Genomic DNA, 25,071 nt, shown 5'->3' with positions numbered 1-25,071 from the left:
CCATTTGTTTCTATACTTGACTGAAAGACTTATGATAATATGATGCGCTGACTGTAGCCTACTGGACATTACAGTGATGTATTTCAGTTTGATCCGCTGTGACTTTGAGCAGGACAGAGGACCCAAGTTTATGTTTAATGTTTTTTACGTTCACATCAAGTCATTTAGCAGATGCTTTTATCCACAGCGACTTACGATTTGTGTTTTTTTGTATGACGTCTATGTGGACTTTTGTCTGTATTCTGTTTGTATATTGTCTATTGCTGGCAGCACCTTCTCACTAAGTCAAATTCCAGTTATGAGTAAATGTACTTGGCGAATGAAGGTGATTCTGATACTAAATGGCGTGGTGCTGACACCTACTGGGGGATGTAATAAGTGCAATTTGCAGGAAACAGTTGGAACAGGGATCCAGTCTGATCCATTGATTGGTGGATAGTATAGCAGCCTATAGCTCTATGAGTTGGTGAGCGTCCAGGCACTGCAGTAGGCTGTGATGTGATGTGCTGATCTGCTCCCACAGCCTCCGTGTATCATGCTGTAAATAGTTCACTAACGTGTTCATTACAAGATACAGGCCTCATGTTTGTATTTTGTTGGATTCCCCCTGCAATATATGGGGCCTTTTTCCCCTACAGCCTTCTCTCACCTCTATCCAGCCAGCCATGCTTTGGGTCTTGAGTCTGGTTCCTCTCAAGTTTTCTTATAGAAAATAAATCCTTATAAGATGTACTAGCTCTTTGCAGGGTTCATGCCCACTAGGTTTGTGGCAAATACATTTGTGGAAGGTTTTGTAGCATACATATTACATTTGCTAGATTTTTGTTATTTGAGATCTGATTAATCCAGTCCCAATCCTAAACATGGGAATGCAATAGCAGTGGCTTGGAGGTACTGCTATTCTACCGTGTCCTATTCACCTGCCTACATGAATCCAATCGACCTGCCGCAGCAAAGTTATTCCACCTTGTCTGGTGTTCTTTTTGGGGGGACCGCACTCTGCAGTAAAACGGGCGGCGTCACTCCAAATGCGCCAGGTAAACTGTCGCAAACTAGTGGTGTCATCATGCGCCCCCCTAACCCCGTTGTTTCTTTGTCGACACTGTCGCTAGCAAGCAGGAACTCGGACTGATACAAAGCTTCAATCGCAAACCCAGGTAAATTAATTACATTTTGAACTCTATTTTTACCTTTCGTGTTAATTCAATTGAGATCTATATTTGGTTTCGCGCTAACTGCATAGCTTCCAAATGCGACTATGGTTGTTTGCACGCTTGTGCCGCAGTGATGCTCTATCAATGCTAACGTTAGCTTGCAAGCTATATAGCTAGCTAGTCAATCCGCGCTATGCATAATTCTCATTATTTTCACTGCATTTGACGTATCGATGCATAGTTGTTTGCACTTGGGAGTTGATTGGGAACGTGTTTCTGGAACAAATCGACAGTTGTGCATGTTATTTGCGATGGACAACCGCGGTTCTACGTTACCTAGCTAGTGAACCCGCTTGGAGACTCCATCTGCGCAATATCTTGTTCGGAACATGCGTGCGCAGTCCAAACGACAACCATCCATTCAATGATGGCAATTGAGTTGATCTCTGCGGCGGGTTGTTGAGAGAAATTAAATATTTACCAGGGTATTCAATGTGTAGCAGTTAAAACCAAGATAGCTTGCCTAACGCTTAGCTAATTTCAGGTTATATTCATGGAGGACTTCAGTCAGGGGATAAACGCCTGTGCGAGAGCGACAGTGAGAAGAGAATTGAGGAGTAAGGGGGACTTACTGAAAAACGACTGTAAAATGACCAATTGGATCCTATGTCCATCCAGCGACAGACATCGTTGGGGGTCGAAGGCGGGATGAAATTGCACACTGATCGTTGATCCTCCTAGCTAACTAGTTGTGCGGGGTTCATTTTGACTGGGGGGGTTGAAAATGGTGTGCATCAGAACCATCCCATAGAAAAAATAAACATGAAGGTTATTCAGTGGCGTCCTTAATTCCACACTCAAGCTGATGGCAGCAGTGATTATTAGTTAGGTTTTATAAACATTTTCAACCGCGCCAGAGATAATTAACAGATGCTCTCGCGTGGCTGTGTTTGATTGACCATTGCATGCATGCGTATCCCTGCGTGATGGAATTGGGAACTCTGAAATCTCATACCTCAGTGCGTTTAGACAACTGGGAACTCGTGGGGAAAACGAGCTCCGACTAGGAAAAAATAGTTTTGAACGGTCATCCAAGTCGGAAACACCGACCTCAAGATTACTGACGTGATTATTTGACCTCGTTTTTTACCCCTGAGTTCCCAGTTGTCTTGAAAGCACAAAGATTTGGGTACAGTGGCCACGAGCTATGTTCGGCAGCTGCTGCTTGCTCAATTAAACTGTTCTGGTTGTGTTTTTGTCACAACAATAGTTTCACGCAACCGCAGCTGTGAGACATGACAACTAAGAGGCGATCTTGAATTATCATATTTAGTTACTTTTTTTTAGGGAGGGGGGTTGAATGTTTTGGAGTTAGCCTATGTGTATATAGGCATCATTTCTGAAGGCTTTCTTGTGCAGATTGATACTTTCTAAAAATGTAATTGTCTGTGTCTAGAGGGGATGCATTTTATAATAAATATTGTCTTACTGGATAATAAATAAAACGATTGCCTTCGCATTTCAATCAATATACTGTATCCTCTAACAAGAAATACATTATGTTTGACATAACACTACGGCACGTTTTCATTCACATGACAAGGACCGATTCTTTTTTATTATTTGACATAATTCTATTATAATATCCACATGTGAGAGAAATAACAGCCTAGGCCTTGGGACCTTGAGCTTGCACCAGGTTTGGCTACATTCTTACTCTAGCTAGAGAAACCTATGATAGAAACTACTGCATCACGTGACTCACCAGACTAGCTACAGAGCGTGTCTAGAGAAAGGAAAACGAAACTATTCTGCCCCTTCGTGCTGTTTCTCGTGTTAAGAAACTGTAAATGCAGACTTTCTATGCGTTTTTAATAGGCCTATCCATCATTTCACATTGTAACGTCTGGTATAAGTATCTTGAACGGTAGGGGTACTAGATGTCCCTTTGAAATTGAGAAGCGCTCGTGCGGTATGTAAAAATAAACAACAAAAACAAACGTTTTGGGGGGGATGGTAAAATACATAGAATTTTGAGAAATCTAGCCAACTAGTTGAATTACTTTTGTTGTATTTTGATAGAACATACCAGTTTATCTGTAGACTGTTTGAAGTGTAGTCAGACTCCTGACCCCGGCAGCAGGCGTGCAGACCTCAGGATCTCTGCCATTCAAACGTGACTGAAACCTAGTCGCCTTTCTGCCGCCTTCAGGCCAGGTGGTGAGGTAGTACATCTGTTTTATCCCGCGAACTTTCAGGTACGTTCATTCAATTACTTTATGTCTTTCTACTGGCATCGAGTCGTTTATGCAACCCACTAAGCATGAACTTGATTTATAACACTTTGGCCAGGGGGTATACCCCAATTCTGTAATTCAAATAGAAATGACTCCTCAATAATCCGTGTTTTAGGAACGGGAACATACCGAAAACAAGGCCAAACTATGTCTGTCTGGTCCATGGGCCAAAGACGTCCTAATATTTAATGCGCAGCTCTGAATATTCATATTGCCCAAGGAAGCAGCAGAGGCAACTGAATTTGAGCCATGCTGGGTTGTTATTTTGGCCGTCGGTTGCCGGCTTGCATTAGGGTCAGCCAGATCCCGCTTTGACCCGGGGGCACCGGACCCAGTGCTGCTGCTGCTGTCCGTTAACATTGCCGTGAAATAACTCGCTCCCGCTCGTCATTATATTATGGTGGCATTCATAGCAATCGTTTCGGGAGCAGCGTGACAGACAAGTTCATGTTGACTAGCACCATGCCTGGCAGGGCAGAAATCTGAGGAGCAGGGTTGTGTCTTCCTGTGGTCAGTGACAGATATCAGTGAGTGCAGGGAAGAAGCTTTGTGGTGTCGAATGGCATTTTCATTAAAAATACCCCCGCCCCATCATATTCTATGCCCTAAAGATTTATATGTAATTTGCGTGAAATTACTAGTGCGTATTAAATATTTTAGCAGAGAAAATAACCAGCAAATGAATGTTTGAATTGAATGTCAGGTTTGCTGTACTAGAAGGTGACCATAATATGAAAAGGTCTTTGAAAATATTCCTGTATGTTCTATGGCAAGAAGTCGGTGCTCAACCAACGTGAGTAGAGGTGCAACCTGTGTAGACATCATTGGACTCTCATTAGTACTACCAGCCGAAGAGTTTTCTCCCTAATTGTCTTCCCCATGCCCTATACGAACTAGTCCATTCCCGTTGTGATTATTCTCAAGAAGGCCATTGAAGGCAGAAACGTCAATCTTTTAAACTTGTCTAATAAAAGGACTTATTTTGAATGGTGAGCGAGCGTTACTCCCTTTCCTGTCCAATGTGTGTTCTATGGCCAACCTTTTATCAAGTTCAACGTCTCGTACTTATTTGCTGTGTTTAGCCTGTCAACTCCTGTCCTTCACTGACCACCTTGAATCTTTCCTTCTGCCTCACTCTCACTTCCTATGTGAAGCTGCAAATCATCCGTTAAACCAGAAATAAAACAGTTAAGCCACAACCATGAATTATACATTCTGACCTTTTATACATGGATCTCGTTGCGGCCAATTGGGTCCAACAGCATGTGACACTGGGACTGTATTGGAGACAGGATGGAGTACAGTGAGACTAGTGTGTAAAATATATATGTTATTTGTCATAAGCCCTTGATCTACACTTGTGTTTTTCTTCCACCCTTTTTCCATTTCCATCACGATTTTCCACTAGATTTTGACCAGTCTTATGTCCCTAGTTTCTTCTTCATATTGCTTTATATTTGGCTCTTTATTTTTTATTTCATGGCTCTTTTCCTCACCCACTCAGTCACTTTTGCTTTCGCTCACACCCATCTCGTCCTCTCTCTCAGGTGCTGACTGCCACTTTGCGATCATCGCCCACCCAGCTGCTCTGCCAGACTGTGTTGTTGCATCAGTATCCAACACAGAGACACATCCTCCTATCTGCTGCATAATAGGCGGCCCTGGTCCCCCCTCAACCTGCCCCCTGCGCTATGAGCAGAGGACGAGGAGGGCCCCCCATAGAGCATTACCACCGACCCCCTCTCCCCCAACTGCAGGCTAAGCAACAATACTACAGAGCTGGACCCCTGGGATTTCACCCCAGAGCCCCCCCGCAACAGGCCCCACACCCAAATGCCCATTCATACCTAGGCCCAGTCCCCCCTCTAGTACCACCCAGTGCCCACTCTCAGCCTCTCTACCCCTCCGCCCCTCCCCCATCCGGTCACAGCCCAGCCCTGAGTCAGCAGAGCTCTTGTCCCAGTGGTCCTAACTCCTTCAGGCAGCAGCAGGTCCACTTCCTGAGGGGACAGAACACTGAGGCTCCCCAGTTTAGGGTGAGCCCCAGAGGAGGGGCGCAGAGCTTGAGTCAAGGGGGACCGAACGGACTCTATAACGAACCAAACCAGGCCCAGGCAGGGTACAGCAGATACTCCCAAAACGGCTCTAGGGGGAGAGGGGGATACAGCAGCGAGCGAGGCAGAGGAAACAGTAGGGACTTCGGGTACCCACCCAGTCAGGGACCCCCTAGAGGACCAACCGGCCCTAGATTCTGGAACCAGAAGCAGACTTCAACCCAAAAGCAAGGTTTCAACAGACAGTGGAGCCTTCATGCAGATTGTGCTGACGGGCCGTCTTTCTCAGAAGGCTTTCAGAGTTTATCCTTAGACAGAGAGAGGTCCTACAGAGGAAGAGTTGACAGAGGTGACAGCTTTGACAAAGCTTCTGACTGTAGTAGTAATAATTCAAACAACAAGAGTGGCCCTACATTTCAGCCACCCGACATCCGAGAGCAAGTTTTGCGAGCCTTAGCAGATCTGAGCCCCGGGGAGAAGCTACAAGCAAAGTGTTTGGCGAAAACGCTGCGGTTGCCCAAAAAGTTTATCAACCAGGCCCTTTACGGTCTCGAGCGTGATAAGAAAGCTTCAAAACACGGTGAAAGTCCTCCAGAGTGGACTGTCTACGTAGAACCACAGGAAGAACCCGAAAGTAGAGATTCTGATCCGGAAAGCCCACGTTCCCAACCGAGGGAACATTCTGTGGAGTCACAGGAAAGGCCTTCAGAAGAAGATTGCTCTCACTTCTTGTCTGTGAAGGAGGAGGACGTTGTCATCGAAGCTGAGATCCAGCAAATTGAAGCGCAGGGTCCTGAGGGCGACAAAGAAGAAGATTACTACGTAGAATCCGATTCACACTCCTCTTCCTCAGAACCATCTGAGTCATATCGGCAACATTCCCAGTCCCAAACCCAACAACCCAGTATCAACAGCAGCAGTAACGAAGAGCTTGACTTAGACCTTGACGAGAGCGACATGGCGGACTGCGGCAGTAATCAGAAGGAGTTGATCCTGCAGTATCTGCTGGAGGCAGGGGAGGCCACGGCCCTGGTGATCTCCAAGAACCTGGGCCTGAGGGGTGCCAAGCAGGTCAACCCCACCCTGTACGCCATGGAGAAGCAGGGCGACGTGAGCCGCAACGCAGAGGTGACCCCTCACATCTGGGAGCTATCTGTCCATCGCAGGGAGAGGATGGAGAGGAGCCTCAAGGCCGAGCGCAGCGCCCCTGCAAGGGTCGAAGGAATGGGGTCCGGATTCCAGGCGGTGCCACCCGGATTGGAGTGTCTAGAGGCCAACGCTGAGGCGGTAGGTGGACACTCACACAGCGAGGGGGTGGGGGGGAGTTGGGTTGGGCAATTCATTGACGTCTTCCTGAATTTGGGAGACCCCCTCCCTCACTTGGAGCCCGTCTCCTACGAAGAGTTGGAAGGGGAGGATGAGTGTGGCAGTTACCCTAGTAACATAATGTTGGCTGGAACATTGAGGGGGGAACATAGCTCTGTAGATTCCGAGCTGTGAAGGCCAGGTCTGGAGCTTCACCCCGCCTGACACCGATCCCACTGACCCTCCAACTTCTGCTCCACTTCTTTCTTTCCTCACTTCCTCCTCTTCATCCCTCTATCAGGAGGACGAGTCGAACGGAGGGCAGTGGGCGACCGACGATATCCCCGAATTCCTCAACGCCATCAGCCGGGATGGAGGGGGGACAGTAGCAGTCTCCCTGGCAGCGCCCCCACCTCAGAACCTCCGTGCCAAACTCCAGGAGGTGAGGGCCAAGAACCCCGTCAGCGGCCTGATGGAGTTTGCCCAGTACCAGGGACACAGTTGCGAGTTCCTGCTCCTCGACCAATCAGGGCCCTCACATGACCCCAGGTCAGTGATGTCATAATGCTCCCAACCAATCATGGTTGGCCGTTGCTGGTATGTCTAGAGGAAACTAGCTGATTGATTTAGCAAATTCAGAAAAACATTTTGCAAGAGAAAGTGTGACGAAGAAATATCAAAATATGTGTTGTCCCTGCTCTTTCTTGTTACCTCTCACTCCCTTGTATTTTTCTCTCTCAGATTCCGTATGCAGGTCATGCTGGACGGCAGGTTGTTTCCTGTTGCTGAGGCATCTAATAAAAAGGTGGCTAAGAAAGATGCTGCCGCAGCGACCCTGAGGATTCTGCTGCGTGAGATAGAGGGGGGAGGGGCTGAGGAGGGGCTCACTGCAGGGGTGGACCAGGCCATGGACCCCACCTCTGACGTCCCTGTAAGTCTGAAGTGTGTGTGTGTGTGTGTGTGTGTGGAGGTTAGTAATAATCAATTTGCTCTGTTGTGGTTGATTGTGTTGTAAAGGCCAAAGATTTATGTCTTCTTTTGTTCAATCCTTTTATTGCTCTCGCTCTCTGTCTCGCTCTCTGTCTCGCTCTCTCCCTCCCTCGCTGTCTCGCTCTCCGTCTCTGTCAGGAGGTAGTGGAGGGTCCGCCCCAGGCCCTGTCCCGTTCCCTGCCGGGGGGTAAGAACCCCGTGTCCATGCTGATGGAGTACAGTCAGCGCACTGGAAACCCCATCGAGTTCATCAACACTGGACAGGAGGGCCCACCTCACGACCCACGGTATCCATCTGTCTACATCCTTCTCATCAGGGATGGGGTCAATTCGAAATTAAGTCAGTCAATTTAGGAAATAAACTGACATTCCAATTCAATAATTGAAGAAATAGCATCCATTTTCAATGATTTCTCTATAAACTGGAAAGGACAAGCTATTTATTTCAAGTTTTTCAATTTTTGAATTTAAATTCAAATCACTTCCTGAATTGAGTGACTTCAATTCGAATTGAGCCCAACCCTGCTTCTCATTTTTCTCTTCCTGGTTCTCTTCTATACATGAATCATTAGGGAAGGTGGGCCTGCCCTCACCTCTCTCCCTCGGGAGCAGTTATGTGTGTCCTGAATGACTTTCATACTGCAGCAGTCTGCTGACTGGATGATACAATAGCACCTCTGTCTCTCTCTGCATTTAACCTTCCCCCTAGGCACCTACAGTACTGTCCCGCAGTAATCTGATACTGGGAAGTGTGACCATCTTTGTCCCTCTCTTTCCCTCCTCTTCCTGAGTGCTGTCGTCTCTGAAGCAGATTCACAGCTCTACTCTTTGATGCCCCCATGTGGTTAGAGAGGAATGTCCTCTTACCTCTCTCACCGATGTATGTTTAGGGTGTATAAGTTAGTCTCTGCTCCCTCCTCAGGTTCATGTTCAGGGTGAAGATAGGGGAAAGCCTGTGTGCTGAGAGCTCAGCCCCCAGTAAGAAGGCTGCCAGGCAGCTGGCTGCAGAGGAGGCAGTCAAGGAGTTAATGGCCGACGGGAGACTGCAGCTCAACAAGGTGAGTAAAGGACCCAAACATGGGACTGAAAGATGTTTAAACTAAATGGATGGTTCCCTGAAAAAAACATTACCCCATCTATTTAGGATTTAGGCTTGACAAGCTAGCTAGTTGTTTATCTATGGACTGACAGAATGTCATAAGACCCAGGCATGTGGACTTCTCATTGTGCCTCCAGGCCGGGATTCTAAGAAAAGATCCTCTGAACACTAAGATCACTCTTCCCTCTCCTCCCACCTCCTCTCCTCCATCTTTTCACTGCCTTACCTCTCTTCTCCTCCCTCGCTCTCCATTACCCCGTCCTCTCCAGCCCCAGTTCCCCCTGTGTCTGTCTGGTGATGAAGGGGGCTTCATGCCCGCTTGCCCCTCCCTGCCCCCGCTGACAGAGGAGGAGCTGCGTTCTGCCCACGAGGCGGGGGTTGGTGACCTCATCAGCCACCTAAACAACAACGCTGTGTCAGGCCTGCTGGAGTACGCCCGGGCCAGGGGCTTCGCTGCAGAGATACGACTGGTCGGCCAGTCAGGACCACCACACGAGCCCAAGTCAGTACACACATTCTTACCCACACACACTAACATACACACTCTAAAGTGTAATTGAGTCCACAGCTGCAGAGCTGAGGTAGTCCCGCGGTCCATTGTGACATATAACACTATGAAAGCCAACGGTTGAATATTGTAAAACGTGGCTGTGTGAACATGGATGCTTAACTCTCCCCTCTCTCTTAGGTTTACCTACCAGGCTAAACTAGGGGGTCGCTGGTTCCCTCCTGTCTGTGCTTCCAATAAGAAGCAAGGGAAACAGGAAGCAGCTGACGCAGCTCTGAGGGTTCTGATTGGAGAGGCAGAGAAGGCTGCCCGCACCGGGGAATTAACCCCTGCAGAGGTCAATTTGGGTCACGGGAGGACACTGCTTTTCTCATTGGGTCTCGAGCTGAAAAAGTTTAAGAATGGCTGCTATACTATGAATACACTGTTAATACTATGATTCTGCTAGAACCTACTTTTGTACCTGGTGGGCCGTCCATATCCTGTTATTGTTTCTGTCTCTAGCTGCCACTGAGTGGTGGGACAATCCATGACCAGATCGCCATGTTGAGTCACCAGCGCTTCAACGCCCTCACCACACGCATACAGCACAGTCTTCTGGGAAGGAAGATCCTCGCCACCATCGTCATGAAGAGGGGGGAAGGGCTGGGGACCGTGGTCAGCCTGGGAACAGGTACCTGCCGTGTGTGTGTGTGTGTGTACACGAGAGAAAATAACAAGCCTTTTGGAATGATTTTTAACCCTTTGAGATAAATACAGTTATTTTTTGTTTGTTTTTCTCCTCAGGAAATCGCTGTGTTAAAGGGGAGGAGCTGAGTCTTAAAGGGGACACCGTTAATGACTGCCACGCAGAAATCATCTCCAGGAGAGGATTTATCAGGTAGGAAGTTACTGCTGCTCATTTATCTTCCGTTCTGTCCTTTTATATAACCACTCTTCCCCTTCCTCCTTTGCTCTTCGTTTTGATTCCTTTATAGCTACTCTCCCTGCCTTTCTGAAACCTCCCTCTCTCTCTACAGGGTGTCATATGTCAGCTGTGAAGTCATTACAGACTATGATGTGTGTTAATGTGTCTGTGGAGTCCATCTGGTTAGTTGTAGAGTGTATTAACGCCACTTACCAGATCCTCTCCACCAGTCTCCCTTTATCTGTGTGTTGGATCCTGGACACTGGCACTGATCTCAATCACTCAATTATGGATTGTACCTTTCTTCTCACTCCCCTCTCTCTCCAGGTTTCTGTATGCTGAGTTGCTGAAGCACTGTGAAGGATCAGAGGACAGCATATTTGAGCCAGCTGAGGAGAACAAGCTCCGGATCAAACCTGACACCACCTTCCACCTCTATATCAGGTGGGCCTACGGAAGATGTCTCTTCCTCGCTTTTTGACCCTTCACCCCATGGCTCATTCTTCTCCACCTACTGTCTTCTCTCCCCTTTCCTTCTGTGCCCTGGAACTCAACTGGGCCACCAGCCCACCTCCACACACACATTGTTCTAGGAGTTTGAGAAACCAGGGTTTTTTTCTGCATAGAAAAGTCTTGGGCGGGCCGCTTAAGTGTTTCCGGGCCACGTATGTCAAAACAGTAAAATAAAAAATGTAATGTTTAGATAATGATTTCTGGGTTGAAAAAACGTTGTCAGTGTAAACTTAAGACTAAAACCAGATATAAAGTATGTAGAAAATATAATGGCGCTATATATTCTATAATAAGAAACTCTTTGAGAACTAACAATGACCCAAATAAAAGCGAGACAGTCAGGGGGAATAAAAAATTCCCAAAATGAAATTCCCACTCAGGAGTATTTTTGTCATGGCATGGGGCCCCATTGATTTTGTTATAAAGTTTGAGTCCCTCAGATAAAATGAGCCATGAAAACAATTGTAGAATTGCAAGTTTTGTCACTGGCCAACAAGAGGGTCTCTAAAATGTAGTTGGCCACGCCCACCACCTAAGCCTAATTTTGATCCAGATAAAACCCTGGAAGATACTTCTAGTTAATGACCTGCTCCTATCCACATATATATATATATATCTCTCTCGCTCTACCTCTCTCCCTCTCTCGCTCTCCCTCTCTCGCTCTACCCCTCCCTCTCTCCCTCTACCTCTCTCCCTCTACCTCTCTCCCTCTCCCGCTCTACCTCTCTCGCTCTACCTCTCTTGCTCTCTCTCTCTCCCTCTCTCGCTCTACCTCTCTCCCTCTCTCTCTCTACCTCTCGCTCTACCTCTCTCCCTCTATTTCTCTCCCTCTATTTCTCTCCCTCTATCTCTCTCCCTCTATCTCTCTCCCTCTCTCGCTCTACCTCTCTCCCTCTCTCGCACTACCTCTCTCCCTCTCTCGCTCTACCTCTCTCGCTCTCCCGCTCTACCTCTCCCGCTCTACCTCTCCCGCTCTACCTCTCCCGCTCTACCTCTCTCGCTCTCCCGCTCTACCTCTCTCGCTCTACCTCTCTCCCTCTCTCGCTCTACCTCTCTCCCTCTCTCGCTCTACCTCTCTCGCTCTCCCGCTCTACCTCTCTCGCTCTACCTCTCTCCCTCTCTCGCTCTACCTCTCTCCCTCTCTCGCTCTACCTCTCTCCCTCTCTCGCTCTACCTCTCTCGCTCTACCTCTCTCGCTCTACCTCTCTCCCTCTCTCGCTCTCCCTCTCTCGCTCTCTCGCTCTCCCTCTCTCCCTCTCTCGCTCTCCCTCTCTCCCTCTCTCGCTCTCCCTCTCTATCTCTCTACCTCTCTCCATCTCTCTACCTCTCTCCCTCTCTCGCTCTACCTCTCTCGCTCTCTCGCTCTCCCTCTCTCGCTCTCTCGCTCTCGCTCTCGCTCTCTCGCTCTCGCTCTCTCGCTCTCTCGCTCTCGCTCTCTCCCTCTCTCGCTCTCCCTCTCTCGCTCTCCCTCTCTCGCTCGCTCTCTCGCTCTCCCTCTCTCGCTCTCCCTCTCTCCCTCTCTCCCTCTCTCCCTCTCGCTACCTCTCTCGCTACCTCTCTCGCTCTACCCTCTCTCGCTACCTCTCTCGCTCTACCTCTCTCGCTCTACCTCTCTCGCTCTACCGCTCTCCCTCTCTCGCTCTACCGCTCTCCCCTCTCTCGCTCTCTCGCTCTCCCTCTCTCGCTCTCCCTCTCTCGCTCTACCTCTCCCTCTCTCGCTCTCCCTCTCTCGCTCTACCTCTCGCTGTCTCGCTCTACCTCTCCCTCTCTCGCTCTACCTCTCCCTCTCTCGCTCTACCTCTCCCTCTCTCGCTCTACCTCTACCTCTCTCGCTCTACCTCTCTCGCTCTCCCTCTCTCGCTCTACCTCTACCTCTCTCGCTCTACCTCTCTCGCTCTCCCTCTCTCGCTCTCCCTCTCTCGCTCTACCTCTACCTCTACCTCTCTCGCTCTACCTCTCCCTCTCTCGCTCTACCTCTCGCTCTCTCGCTCTCGCTCTCTCGCTCTCCCTCTCTCGCTCTACCTCTCTCTCTCTCCGGCTCTCCCTCTCCTCGCATCCTCTCTCGCTCTCTCGCTCTCCTCCTCGCTCTACCTCTCTCGTCGCCTCTCCTCTCTCGCTCTCCCTCTCTGCTCAGTACCCCACTCTCTCCGCTCTCCCCTCCTCTCTGCTCTCCCTCTCTTGCTCTCCCTCTCTCGCTCTACCTCTCCCTCTCTCGCTCTCCCTCTCTCGCTCTCCTTCTCTCGCTCTACCTCTCCCTCTCTCGCTCTCCCTCTCTCGCTCTCCCTCTCTCGCTCTACCTCTCCTCCTCTCGCTCTCCTCTCTCTCGCTCTCCTCTCTCGCTCTACCTCTCGCTCTCTCGCTCTACCTCTACCTCTCTCGCTCTCCTCTCTCGCTCTACCCTCTCGCTCTACCTCTCGCTCCCTCTCTCGCTCTACCTCTCGCTCTCTCGCTCTACCTCTACCTCTCTCGCTCTACCTCTCTCGCTCTACCTCTCTCGCTCTACCTCGCTCTCCCTCTCTCGCTCTCCCTCTCTCGCTCGCTCTCTCGCTCTCTCGCTCTCCCTCTCTCGCTCTCCCTCTCTCCCTCTCTCCCTCTCGCTACCCTCTCTCGCTACCTCTCTCGCTCTACCTCTCTCGCTCTACCTCTCTCGCTCTACCTCTCTCGCGCTACCTCTCCCTCTCTCGCTCTCCCTCTCTCGCTCTACCTCTCGCTGTCTCGCTCTACCTCTCGCTGTCTCGCTCTACCTCTCCCTCTCTCGCTCTACCTCTCCCTCTCTCGCTCTACCTCTACCTCTCTCGCTCTACCTCTCTCGCTCTCCCTCTCTCGCTCTACCTCTACCTCTCTCGCTCTACCTCTCCCTCTCTCGCTCTACCTCTACCTCTCTCGCTCTCGCTCTCCCTCTCTCGCTCTACCTCTCGCTCTCCCTCTCTCGCTCTCCCTCTCTCGCTCTACCTCTCTCGCTCTACCTCTCGCTCTCTCGCTCTCCCTCTCTCGCTCTACCTCTCTCTCTCGCTCTCCCTCTCTCGCTCTCCCTCTCTCGCTCTCCCTCTCTCGCTCTACCTCTCCCTCTCTCGCTCTCCCTCTCTCGCTCTCCCTCTCTCGCTCTACCTCTCTCGCTCTACCTCTCTCGCTCTCCCTCTCTCGCTCTCCCTCTCTCGCTCTCCCTCTCTCGCTCTACCTCTCTCGCTCTACCCTCTCGCTCTCTCGCTCTACCTCTCGCTCTCTCGCTCTACCTCTACCTCTCTCGCTCTCCCTCTCGCTCTCCCTCTCTCGCTCTACCTCTCTCGCTCTACCTCTCTCGCTCTACCTCTCTCGCTCTACCTCTCTCGCTCTACCTCTCTCGCTCTCCCTCTCTCGCTCTCCCTCTCTCGCTCTCCCTCTCTCGCTCTCCCTCTCTCGCTCTACCTCTCCCTCTCTCGCTCTACCTCTCCCTCTCTCGCTCTCCCTCTCTCGCTCTCGCTCTCCCTCTCTCGCTCTCGCTCTCCCTCTCTCGCTCTCCCTCTCTACCGCTCTCCCTCTCTCGCTCTCGCTCTACCTCTCTCGCTCTCCCTCTCTCGCTCTACCTCTCTCGCTCTCCCTCTCTCGCTCTACCTCTCGCCCTCTCTCCCTCCCTCTCTCGCTCTACCTCTCTACCTCTCTCTCTCTCGCTCTACCTCTCTCCCTCTCTCGCTCTACCTCTCTCGCTCTACCTCTCTCGCTCTCCCTCTCTCGCTCTCCCTCTCTCGCTCTCCCTCTCTCGCTCTCTCGCTTTCCCTCTCTCGCTCTCCCTCTCTCGCTCTCCCTCTCTCGCTCTACCTCTCCCTCTCTCGCTCTACCTCTCTCGCTCTACCTCTCTCGCTCTCTCGCTCTCCCTCTCTCGCTCTCCCTCTCTCGCTCTCGCTCTCCCTCTCTCGCTCTCCCTCTCTACCGCTCTCCCTCTCTCGCTCTCGCTCTACCTCTCTCGCTCTCCCTCTCTCGCTCTCCCTCTCTCGCTCTACCTCTCGCCCTCTCTCCCTCCCTCTCTCGCTCTACCTCTCTACCTCTCTCCCTCTCTCTCTCGCTCTACCTCTCTCCCTCTCTCGCTCTACCTCTCTCGCTCTCGCTCTCCCTCTCTCGCTCTACCTCTCTCGCTCTCCCTCTCTCGCTCTCCCTCTCTCGCTCTCCCTCTCTCGCTCTCCCTCTCTCGCTCTACCTCTCTCGCTCTACCTCTCTCGCTCTACCTCTCTCGCTCTCCCTCTCTCGCTCTCCCTCTCTCGCTCTCCCTCTCTCGCTCTCCCTCTCTCGCTCTCCCTCTCTTGCTCTCCCTCTCTTGCTCTCCCTCTCTTGCTCTCCCTCTCTTGCTCTCCCTCTCTCGCTCTCCCTCTCTCGCTCTCCCTCTCTCGCTCTCCCTCTCTCGCTCTCCCTCTCTCGCTCTACCTCTCGCTCTACCTCTCTACCTCTCTCCCTCTCTCCCTCTCTCGCTCTCCCTCTCTCGCTCTCCCTCTCTCGCTCTCCCTCTCTCGCTCTCCCTCTCTACCTCTCTCTCTCTACCTCTCTCGCTCTCCCTCTCTACCTCTCTACCTCTCTCCCTCTCTCCCTCTCTCGCTCTCTCTCTCCCTCTCTCGCTCTACCTCTCTCCCTCTCTTGCTCTACCTCTCTCGCTCTACCTCTCTCCCTCTCTCGCTCTACCTCTCTCGCTCTACCTCTCTCGCTCTACCTCTCTCGCTCTACCTCTCTCGCTCTACCTCTCTCGCTCTACCTCTCTCGCTCTCTCGCTCTCCCTCTCTCGCTCTCCCTCTCTCGCTCTCCCTCTCTCGCTCTCCCTCTCTCGCTCTCGCTCTCCTCTCCCGCTCTCGCTCTCCTCTCCCTCTCTCGCTCTACCTCTCTCCCTCTCGCTCTACCTCTCTCGCTCTACCTCTCTCGCTCTACCTCTCTCGCTCTACCTCTCTCGCTCTACCTCTCTCGCTCTCCCTCTCTCGCTCTCCCTCTCTCGCTCTCCCTCTCTCGCTCTCCCTCTCTCGCTCTCCCTCTCTCGCTCTCCCTCTCTCGCTCTCCCTCTCTCGCTCTCCCTCTCTCGCTCTCCCTCTCTCGCTCTCCCTCTCTCGCTCTACCTCTCTCGCTCTACCTCTCTCGCTCTCCCTCTCTCGCTCTACCTCTCGCTCTACCTCTCTCGCTCTCCCTCTAACGCTCTACCTCTCTCGCTCTACCTCTCTCGCTCTACCTCTCTCGCTCTCCCTCTCTCGCTCTCCCTCTCTCGCTCTCCCTCTCGCTCTCCCTCTCGCTCTCCCTCTCGCTATACCTCTCTACCTCTCTCTCTCTCCCTCTCTCGCTCTACCTCTCTCCCTCTCTCGCTCTACCTCTCTCCCTCTCTCGCTCTCCCTCTCTCGCTCTCTCTCTCTCGCTCTCCCTCTCTCGCTCTCCCTCTCTCGCTCTCTCGCTCTCGCTCTCTCGCTCTCGCTCTCTCGCTCTCCCTCTCTCGCTCTCCCTCTCTCGCTCTCCCTCTCTCGCTCTCCCTCTCTCGCTCTCCCTCTCTCGCTCTCCCTCTCTCGCTCTCCCTCTCTCGCTCTACCTCTCGCTCTCCCTCTCTCGCTCTACCTCTCTCGCTCTACCTCTCTCGCTCTACCTCTCCCTCTCTCGCTCTACCTCTCCCTCTCTCGCTCTACCTCTCTCCCTCTCTCGCTCTACCTCTCGCTCTACCTCTCTCGCTCTACCTCTCCCTCTCTCCCTCGCTCTCCCTCCCTCTCGCTCTCCCTCACCCTCGCGCTCTCTCTCTCGCGCTACCTCTCTCGCTCTACCTCTCTCGCTCTACCTCTCCCTCGCTCTCCCTCCCTCTCGCGCTCTATCTCTCTCGCTCTCGCGCTACCTCTCTCGCTCTACCTCTCTCGCTCTTCCTCTCCCTCTCTCGCTCTACCTCTCTCGCTCTACCTCTCCCTCGCTCTCCCTCCCTCTCGCGCTCTACCTCTCTCGCTCTACCTCTCTCGCGCTACCTCTCTTTCGCTCTACCTCGCTCTACCTCTCCCCCTCTCTCGCTATACCTCTCCCCTCTCCCCCAGTACTGCTCCGTGCGGAGACGGGGCGTTGTTTGATAAGTCGTGCAGCGAAGACGCGGGGGACGGCCAGGGCCACCAGCCCCTGTTTGAGAACGCCAAGCAGGGCAAGCTGCGCACCAAGGTGGAGAATGGTGAGTTACAGCCAGATGCCATCTGCAGGACTGTTCCATGAGGATCCCCTCTGTTACTGAGGACAAGCACATAGAGCCACCATGTTGCCTAACTCCCTTCTCTGCAGGCCAAACAGAGCATGACTACACATTCACACCTCATTTGCTGCTGCTGCCACAAACACGCCTGGTAGAAAGGACAAATATCCCAATGGATTTGAATGTTCAATCTAGAACATGGACCGTGTGATTCTAGTGTACAACCATCACTTTGACCACTGGCTCTCTCATACACCCTATTCCTCATACTGCATGGCTTTGTCTTTGGAGTCAAAAGTTGAACTGCAAGAGTGTCTGTGCCATGTGTAGGTGAGGGCACCATCCCGGTAGAGTCATCGACCATCGTGCCCACCTGGGACGGCATCCAGCACGGCGAGCGTCTGAGGACCATGAGCTGCAGCGACAAGATCCTCCGCTGGAACGTCCTGGGTCTGCAGGGAGCCCTGCTCTCGAACTTCCTCCATCCTATCTACCTGGCTTCAATCACCCTGGGTGAGGGGGGAGGGAGGAGGGATGAGGGAGGGGACAGGTTTGATTTGAGGGAGGATAGATTGAGTGTGGGAGTAAAGGGAGAGGGGGGTCAACGGTCACTGTTGGCTTCAGTCATGTTTAACAAACTGCACTCATAAGTAGACCACAGATCTCAATCCCAAACTACCCTGTCCTTATACATGTCCTTATACATGTCCTTTTTCATGTCCTTATACAGCTAACTGTCCTTATACCTGTCCTTATACCTGTCCTTATACCTGTCCTTATACAGCTAACTATCCACCCAGACAGTCCCTGGCTGACACTGTCCTTATACTGTAGGAATCATGACCAGCTAACTATCCACCCAGACAGTCCCTGGCTGACACTGTCCTTATACTGTAGGAATCATGACCAGCTAACTATCCACCCAGACGGTCCCTGGCTGACACTGTCCTTATACTGTAGGAATCATGACCATCTAACTATCCACCCAGACAGTCCCTGGCTGACACTGTCCTTATACTGTAGGAATCATGACCAGCTAACTCTCCACCCAGACAGTCCCTGGCTGACACTGTCCTTATACTGTAGGAATCATGACCAGCTAACTATCCACCCAGACAGTCCCTGGCTGACCCTGTCCTTATACTGTAGGAATCATGACCAGCTAACTCTCCACCCAGACAGTCCCTGGCTGACCCTGTCCTTATACTGTAGGAATCATGACCAGCTAACTATCCACCCAGACAGTCCCTGTCACACTGTCCTTATACTGTAGGAATCATGACCAGCTAACTCTCCACCCAGACAGTCCCTGGCTGACACTGTCCTTATACTGTAGGAATCATGACCAGCTAACTATCCACCCAGACGGTCCCTGGCTGACACTGTCCTTATACTGTAGCAATCATGACCAGCTAACTATCCACCCAGACAGTCCCTGGCTGACACTGTCCTTATACTGTAGGAATCGTGACCAGCTAACTATCCACCCAGACAGTCCCTGGCTGACGCTGTCCTTATACTGTAGGAATCATGACCAGCTAACTATCCACCCAGACGGTCCCTGGCTGACACTGTCCTTATACTGTAGGAATCATGACCAGCTAACTATCCACCCAGACAGTCCCTGTCACACTGTCCTTATACTGTAGGAATCATGACCAGCTAACTATCCACCCAGACAGTCCCTGGCTGACACTGTCCTTATACTGTAGGAATCATGACCAGCTAACTATCCACCCAGACGGTCCCTGGCTGACACTGTCCTTATACTGTAGGAATCATGACCAGCTAACTATCCACCCAGACGGTCCCTGGCTGACACTGTCCTTATACTGTAGGAATCATGACCAGCTAACTATCCACCCAGACGGTCCCTGGCTGACACTGTCCTTATACTGTAGCAATCATGACCAGCTAACTATCCACCCAGACGGTCCCTGGCTGACACTGTCCTTATACTGTAGGAATCATGACCAGCTAACTATCCACCCAGACAGTCCCTGGCTGACACTGTCCTTATACTGTAGGAATCATGACCAGCTAACTATCCACCCAGACAGTCCCTGGCTGACACTGTCCTTATACTGTAGGAATCATGACCAGCTAACTCTCCACCCAGACAGTCCCCGGCTGACACTGTCCTTATACTGTAGGAATCATGACCAGCTAACTATCCACCCAGACAGTCCCTGTCACACTGTCCTTATACTGTAGGAATCATGACCAGCTAACTATCCACCCAGACAGTCCCTGGCTGACACTGTCCTTATACTGTAGGAATCATGACCAGCTAACTATCCACCCAGACAGTCCCTGTCACACTGTCCTTATACTGAAGGAATCATGACCAGCTAACTATCCACCCAGACAGTCCCTGGCTGACACTGTCCTTATACTGTAGGAATCATGACCAGCTAACTATCCACCCAGACAATCCCTGTCACACTGTCCTTATACTGTAGGAATCATGACCAGCTAACTATCCACCCAGACAGTCCCCGGCTGACACTGTCCTTATACTGTAGGAATCATGACCAGCTAACTATCCACCCAGACAGTCCCTGTCACACTGTCCTTATACTGTAGGAATCATGACCAGCTAACTATCCACCCAGACAGTCCCTGGCTGACACTGTCCTTATACTGTAGGAATCATGACCAGCTAACTCTCTACCCAGACAGTCCCTGGCTGACACTGTCCTTATACTGTAGGAATCATGACCAGCTAACTATCCACCCAGACAGTCCCTGGCTGACACTGTGCTTATACTGTAGGAATCATGACCAGCTAACTGTCCACCCAGGCAGTCCCTGTCACACTGTCCTTATACTGTAGGAATCATGACCAGCTAACTATCCACCCAGACAGTCCCTGGCTGACACTGTCCTTATACTGTAGGAATCATGACCAGCTAACTCTCCACCCAGACAGTCCCTGGCTGACACTGTCCTTATACTGTAGGAATCATGACCAGCTAACTATCCACCCAGACAGTCCCTGGCTGACACTGTCCTTATACTGTAGGAATCATGACCATCTAACTATCCACCCAGACAGTCCCTGGCTGACACTGTCCTTATACTGTAGGAATCATGACCAGCTAACTATCCACCCAGACGGTCCCTGGCTGACACTGTCCTTATACTGTAGGAATCATGACCAGCTAACTCTCCACCCAGACAGTCCCTGGCTGACACTGTCCTAATAATTTAGGAATCATGACCAGCTAACTATCCACCCAGACAGTCCCTGGCTGACCCTGTCCTTATACTGTAGGAATCATGACCAGCTAACTATCCACCCAGACAGTCCCTGGTTGACACTGTCCTTATACTGTAGGAATCATGACCAGCTAACTATCCACCCAGACAGTCCCTGTCACACTGTCCTTATACTGTAGGAATCATGACCAGCTAACTCTCCACCCAGACAGTCCCCGGCTGACACTGTCCTTATACTGTAGGAATCATGACCAGCTAACTATCCAGCCAGACAGTCCCTGGCTGACCCCCTCATACATCTCTTTAAGTTACTCACCTCTCCTTGTCAGAGTTCTCTATGATGTGAATGATCAGCCTTGTTAACATGGAAATACACTGACTTACACACTCTTCTGTCATTCTCTTTCTCTCCCTCTTTCTTTCCCTGTCACTCTCTCACCCCCCCCTCTCACCTCTCACTCTCTCACCCCCCTCTCACCTCTCTCTGTCTCGCCCCCCCCCTTACTCTCGCTCTATGTTCTGTTTTCCCTGTCCTTGTCTCTTATATTTGTCCTTCCAGGCTACCTGTACAGCCATGGCCACCTGACACGTGCTGTCTGCTGCCGATTGGCCAGAGACGGCGAAGCCTTCTCCAAGAGTCTACCTGCTCCCTACACACTCAACCACCCCGAGGTACACACACACACACACACACACACACACACACACACACACACACACACACACACACACACACACAGTACACATACAGAAACACACTCAACCATCCCGAGGTGTACACACACACACACACACACACAGTACACATACAGAAACACACTCAACCATCCCGAGGTGTACACACACACACACACACACACACACACACACACACACACACACACAGTACACATACAGAAACACACTCAACCATCCCGAGGTGTACACACACACACACACACACACAGTACACATACAGAAACACACTCAACCATCCCGAGGTGTACACACACACACACACACACACACACACACACACACACACACACACACACAGTACACATACAGAAACACACTCAACCACCCTGAGGTACACACACACACACAGTACACAAACATTGCTTTCCCCTCTGTTTAAAATTGTTAATTCATCTGAAAGGACTTATTTAGTCTAATTTCAAATCAAAACCAAATGTTATTGGTCACATACACATATTTAGCAGCTGTTATTGCAGGTGTAGTGAAATGCCTATAATTGAACACAAACCCTCTTCCTCTACCTTTACTCCTCCATCTCTCTCTCCATCTCTCTCTCTCTCTCTCTCTCCCTCTCTCTCCATCTCTCTCTCACCATCTCTCTCTCTCCATCTCTCTCTCACCATCTCTCTCCATCTCTCTCTCTCCATCTCTCTCTCACCATCTCTCTCTCTCCATCTCTCTCTCCATCTCTCTCTCCATCTCTCTCTCCATCTCTCTCTCTCTATCTCTCTCTCCATCTCTCTCTCTCTCTCTCTCTCTCCATCTCTCTCTCTCTCTATCTCTCTCTCTCCCTTCAGGTGGGCAGGGTGAGTGTGTATGACTCGACGCGTCACACAGGGAAGACCAAGGAGTCCAGCGTGAACTGGAGCCACCCAGACCACATCACTGTGGAGGTGCTGGATGGGACCAAGGGCAAACTGGACGGGTACGCACCCCGCACCACTAGAACCAGACCCTCAGACCTCATCCACCCTCATCCAGATAGCAGCACCAGGTGGTTAACCTGGGCTACACAGGGCCCCATTTCAGTAGAATAGCTATCACTATTTATACTCCATATCAAGTAGTGGCATTTCATTCATATGAAAAACATGTTGAAAATGTTTCAATCCCAGCGCAGTAGCTTCTGTGTATTCCTAAACCCTGTTTGTCTTCCCTCTAGCCCCAAACTGGACGTATCGCGGGTCTCCAAGTCCAACATCTTCCGTCAATTCCGGTCGTTATGCCAACAGTGCGGGCGCCAGGACCTGCTGGCCCTCCCGTCTTACGCCCAAGCCAAGATGGCCGCCATGTCCTTCCAGGTCGCCAAGCAGCAGTTCTTTGACGCGCTCGGTAGCCATGGTTACGGAGCCTGGATTGGCAAGCCATTGGAGGAGAAGAGCTTTGACGAAGCTGCGGCCTCCGATGGCCAAGGGGCAGGAAGTGTTGCTAATAGCAACCAGGGATACAACAACAACAATAGCTATGGAAGCACAACCACTGACTATAACAGCAGCCAGTGGGGTAGTAGTGCGTACACACAGGCCATGTAGAAAGGAGGGAGAAGGGAGGGTTGGCTGGAGATGGAAGGACATGAGCCTGGAGGACAGGGGGGGAAGGGAGGACAGGAAATAGGAGCTAGCAGCGAGTACTGTATCTTCTTGAAAGAAGGGGTAGAGGTCAGACAGAGATTGGAAAGGACAGAGTTACTGAGATGGAGGGAGGGAAGGGGATAACAGGCCAGCCCAAGGGGTGAGGGTCAGACAGCAGCAAGAGAAATGGAGAGAGAGAGAGAAGGGGTTGCTGCTGCTACACAAAACTACCAGAATATAGAGAAAGAGGGGAGAATAGGGGGGTTAGTAAACATGATGACTATGTGATGTAGTGACATTCAGAGCTGCATAGCATGCACTACTGCTCCACTGTAACAGTAGCTCCAGTACACTCTATCCTCACATTTACATACAGGAAAACCCCTCCCTGCCCTTCTCATACGCACACAGCCCTGTCTCTCTAGTTCAGACACCCTACACCTGACCCTGTCCTACTCGCCAGCCAGCCATTCAATCACGCATGACTAGTTTAATCTGTACTTATCAGCCTGAGCATGGATAGTAGTGATCACACTTTATATATATAAACCAGCCTTGTAACGTTTAGCTACTCCCCGACCTAGTATCCCACCCCTTTACACTGTTGTTAATGCTACGTCTACAGGTCACAGCCTGGTCCATCCCATAACTCTTGACTGTAACATAGATTTGATGATGACTAACTAGCCTAGATCATAATTCTTCTGTTATTGTTGTGTCCTGTGGTGTGTTTCGCTATTGTTCTTGAGTTTTTTGGTGTCACTCGAGGGCCACGTCAGAAAGGACAACGGTGAGAACTGCTGAGAACAAGTAAATCAGCTACTTGTTTTAGGATTCATGGTGGGGGGGTAAGTGATTACTCGTAGTTGTGATAAAAAAGAGAAGAGAAAGGCTTTGCACTCTTGTCCTTCCTAGCGTGGCCAGAATGTGGCCGGCGGGTTTTAGGCGGACAGGGAGAAAGACTGGTTTGTTTTTATGTTTTAGTTCAGTCTGATCAAATACATTCAAGGGTGAAGCAATATATACATCATGTACATACAAATACATAAATACACAGATGTATATGCAATAACAATGTTTGTGTAGGGTATGTATATATCTCTGTGTGTGTATGTATATGTATATATTATGTATATATTTTGTAAGTCATGCCTAAAATTGATTTTCTATTGACTATTTTTTTGAAACGTTTTAACAAGTGGATGACAGAAAGCATTTTTTTTCTTTTTATGGATGGAAATTCTGTCAAGTTTTAAGTGATTATAAAGACCGGCTTTGTAAAAGCTGAAATGTGTTTGTCTTTTTTTAAATGTATACTAAAGCCCTCATAACCGTGGGTACAGACTGTTAGCCAAGTATAAACACTACGGTCAACACACGTTTGAGAATGTTTGTTTCTTCAGTCTTGTTTGTCTTCTGTGCAGAAGAGTAATTGGTCATTTAAGCTATGGACTCACTAGTGGCGTGTGTGTTATGGATTCTACTGTTTGTCTTCAAAGAGGATGTCTGGTGGACGGTTGATCTGTACACAACACTGATGCAGTGAATGGAATAAGAGTGGTGTGTGTTTACCAGTTATTCAGTCCCTCTGTCTAGTTGATATTCTCTGACAGCTGAGTATGGCTGGGCCTGGGGAGCTGTGAGTGACCAGAAGAGCTCTGGCTGAACTGAATACTGTTAGGCTAGGCCTGGGGGTGCTGTGAGTGACCAGAAGAGCTCTGGCTGAACTGAATATTGCCAGGCTAGGCCCGGGGAGCTGGGAGTGACCAGAAGAGCTCTGGCTGAACTGAATATTGTTAGGCTAGGCCTGGGGGAGCTGTGAGTGACCAGAAGAGCTCTGGCTGAACTGAATATTGCCAGGCTAGGCCTGGGGAAGCTGTGAGTGACCAGAAGAGCTCTGGCTGAACTGAATATTGCCAGGCTAGGCCCGGGGAGCTGGGAGTGACCAGAAGAGCTCTGGCTGAACTGAATATTGTTAGGCTAGGCCTGGGGGTGCTGTGAGTGACCAGAAGAGCTCTGGCTGAACTGAATATTGCCAGGCTAGGCCCGGGGAGCTGGGAGTGACCAGAAGAGCTCTGGCTGAACTGAATATTGTTAGGCTAGGCCCGGGGGAGCTGTGAGTGACCAGAAGGGCTCTGGCTGAACTGAATACTGTTAGGCTAGGCCTGGGGAAGCTGTGAGTGACCAGAAGAGCTCTGGCTGAACTGAATACTGTTAGGCTAGGCCTGGGGGTGCTGTGAGTGACCAGAAGAGCTCTGGCTGAACTGAATATTGCCAGGCTAGGCCTGGGGGAGCTGTGAGTGACCAGAAGAGCTCTGGCTGAACTGAATATTGTTAGGCTAGGCCTGGGGGAGCTGTGAGTGACGAGAAGAGCTCTGGCTGAACTGAATATTGCCAGGCTAGGCCTGGGGGAGCTGTGAGTGACCAGAAGAGCTCTGGCTGAACTGAATATTGTTAGGCTAGGCCTGGGGGAGCTGTGAGTGACAAGAAGAGCTCTGGCTGAACTGAATATTGCCAGGCTAGGCCTGGGGAGCTGTGAGTGACCAGAAGAGCTCT

General features: G+C 50.8%; 2 protein-coding genes across 5 annotated transcripts in view; one reads left to right on the top strand and one right to left on the bottom strand.

Moving 5' to 3' along the window:
• The window catches only part of LOC115177205 (neuronal acetylcholine receptor subunit alpha-7), a 36,690-nt gene extending 33,367 nt beyond the window's left edge, over positions 1-3,323 (bottom strand). Inside the window, exon 1 of one of the 2 annotated variants that reach the window (XM_029737781.1) lies at positions 3,244-3,323. Coding sequence is in view for 1 of the 2 variants with exons in the window: in XM_029737780.1 (XP_029593640.1) it covers position 1,787 (1 nt within the window). In the remaining variant the exon portion in view is untranslated. Of the gene's footprint in view, positions 1-1,786; positions 1,842-3,243 lie in introns of those variants that run through there. The other variant, XM_029737780.1, reaches the window with a different exon arrangement.
• LOC115177204 (double-stranded RNA-specific adenosine deaminase) lies at positions 1,057-23,805 on the top strand. 3 transcript variants are annotated; one of them, XM_029737777.1, is made up of 16 exons: positions 1,057-1,157; positions 4,999-6,792; positions 7,112-7,359; positions 7,552-7,741; positions 7,939-8,087; positions 8,723-8,858; positions 9,169-9,401; positions 9,588-9,744; positions 9,912-10,080; positions 10,194-10,287; positions 10,642-10,758; positions 16,839-16,966; positions 17,315-17,497; positions 20,766-20,878; positions 21,742-21,938; positions 22,107-23,805. In XM_029737777.1, exons 2-16 carry the CDS (start codon positions 5,143-5,145, stop codon positions 22,474-22,476), a joined length of 4,134 nt encoding a protein of 1,377 aa, XP_029593637.1. In that variant the 5' UTR covers positions 1,057-1,157; positions 4,999-5,142; the 3' UTR covers positions 22,477-23,805. The 3 variants fall into 3 exon arrangements, with proteins under 3 accessions (XP_029593637.1, XP_029593638.1, XP_029593636.1); XM_029737778.1 differs by lacking the exon at positions 1,057-1,157 and adding an exon at positions 3,285-3,412 and having other exon boundaries at positions 21,742-21,869; XM_029737776.1 differs by lacking the exon at positions 1,057-1,157 and adding an exon at positions 3,285-3,412.
• Positions 23,806-25,071: the final 1,266 nt, after the last annotated feature.

The sequence above is a fragment of the Salmo trutta genome, chromosome 37 (genome assembly GCF_901001165.1).
Source record: "Salmo trutta chromosome 37, fSalTru1.1, whole genome shotgun sequence".
In the NCBI taxonomy this organism is placed as follows: Eukaryota; Metazoa; Chordata; class Actinopteri; order Salmoniformes; family Salmonidae; genus Salmo; species Salmo trutta.
Note: the sequence above shows the minus strand (reverse complement) of the source record. Positions and strands in the feature narration are given on the sequence as shown.

Excerpts from the sequence above, each read along its gene's own strand:
- LOC115177204 (XM_029737777.1), top strand. The coding sequence starts at position 5,143 with ATGAGCAGAGGACGAGGAGGGCCCCCCATAGAGCATTACCACCGACCC. Across the intron at positions 9,745-9,911 it reads GGGAATTAACCCCTGCAGAG|CTGCCACTGAGTGGTGGGAC; the intron begins GTCAATTTGGGT and ends TTCTGTCTCTAG. Across the intron at positions 16,967-17,314 it reads GCGCACCAAGGTGGAGAATG|GTGAGGGCACCATCCCGGTA; the intron begins GTGAGTTACAGC and ends TGCCATGTGTAG.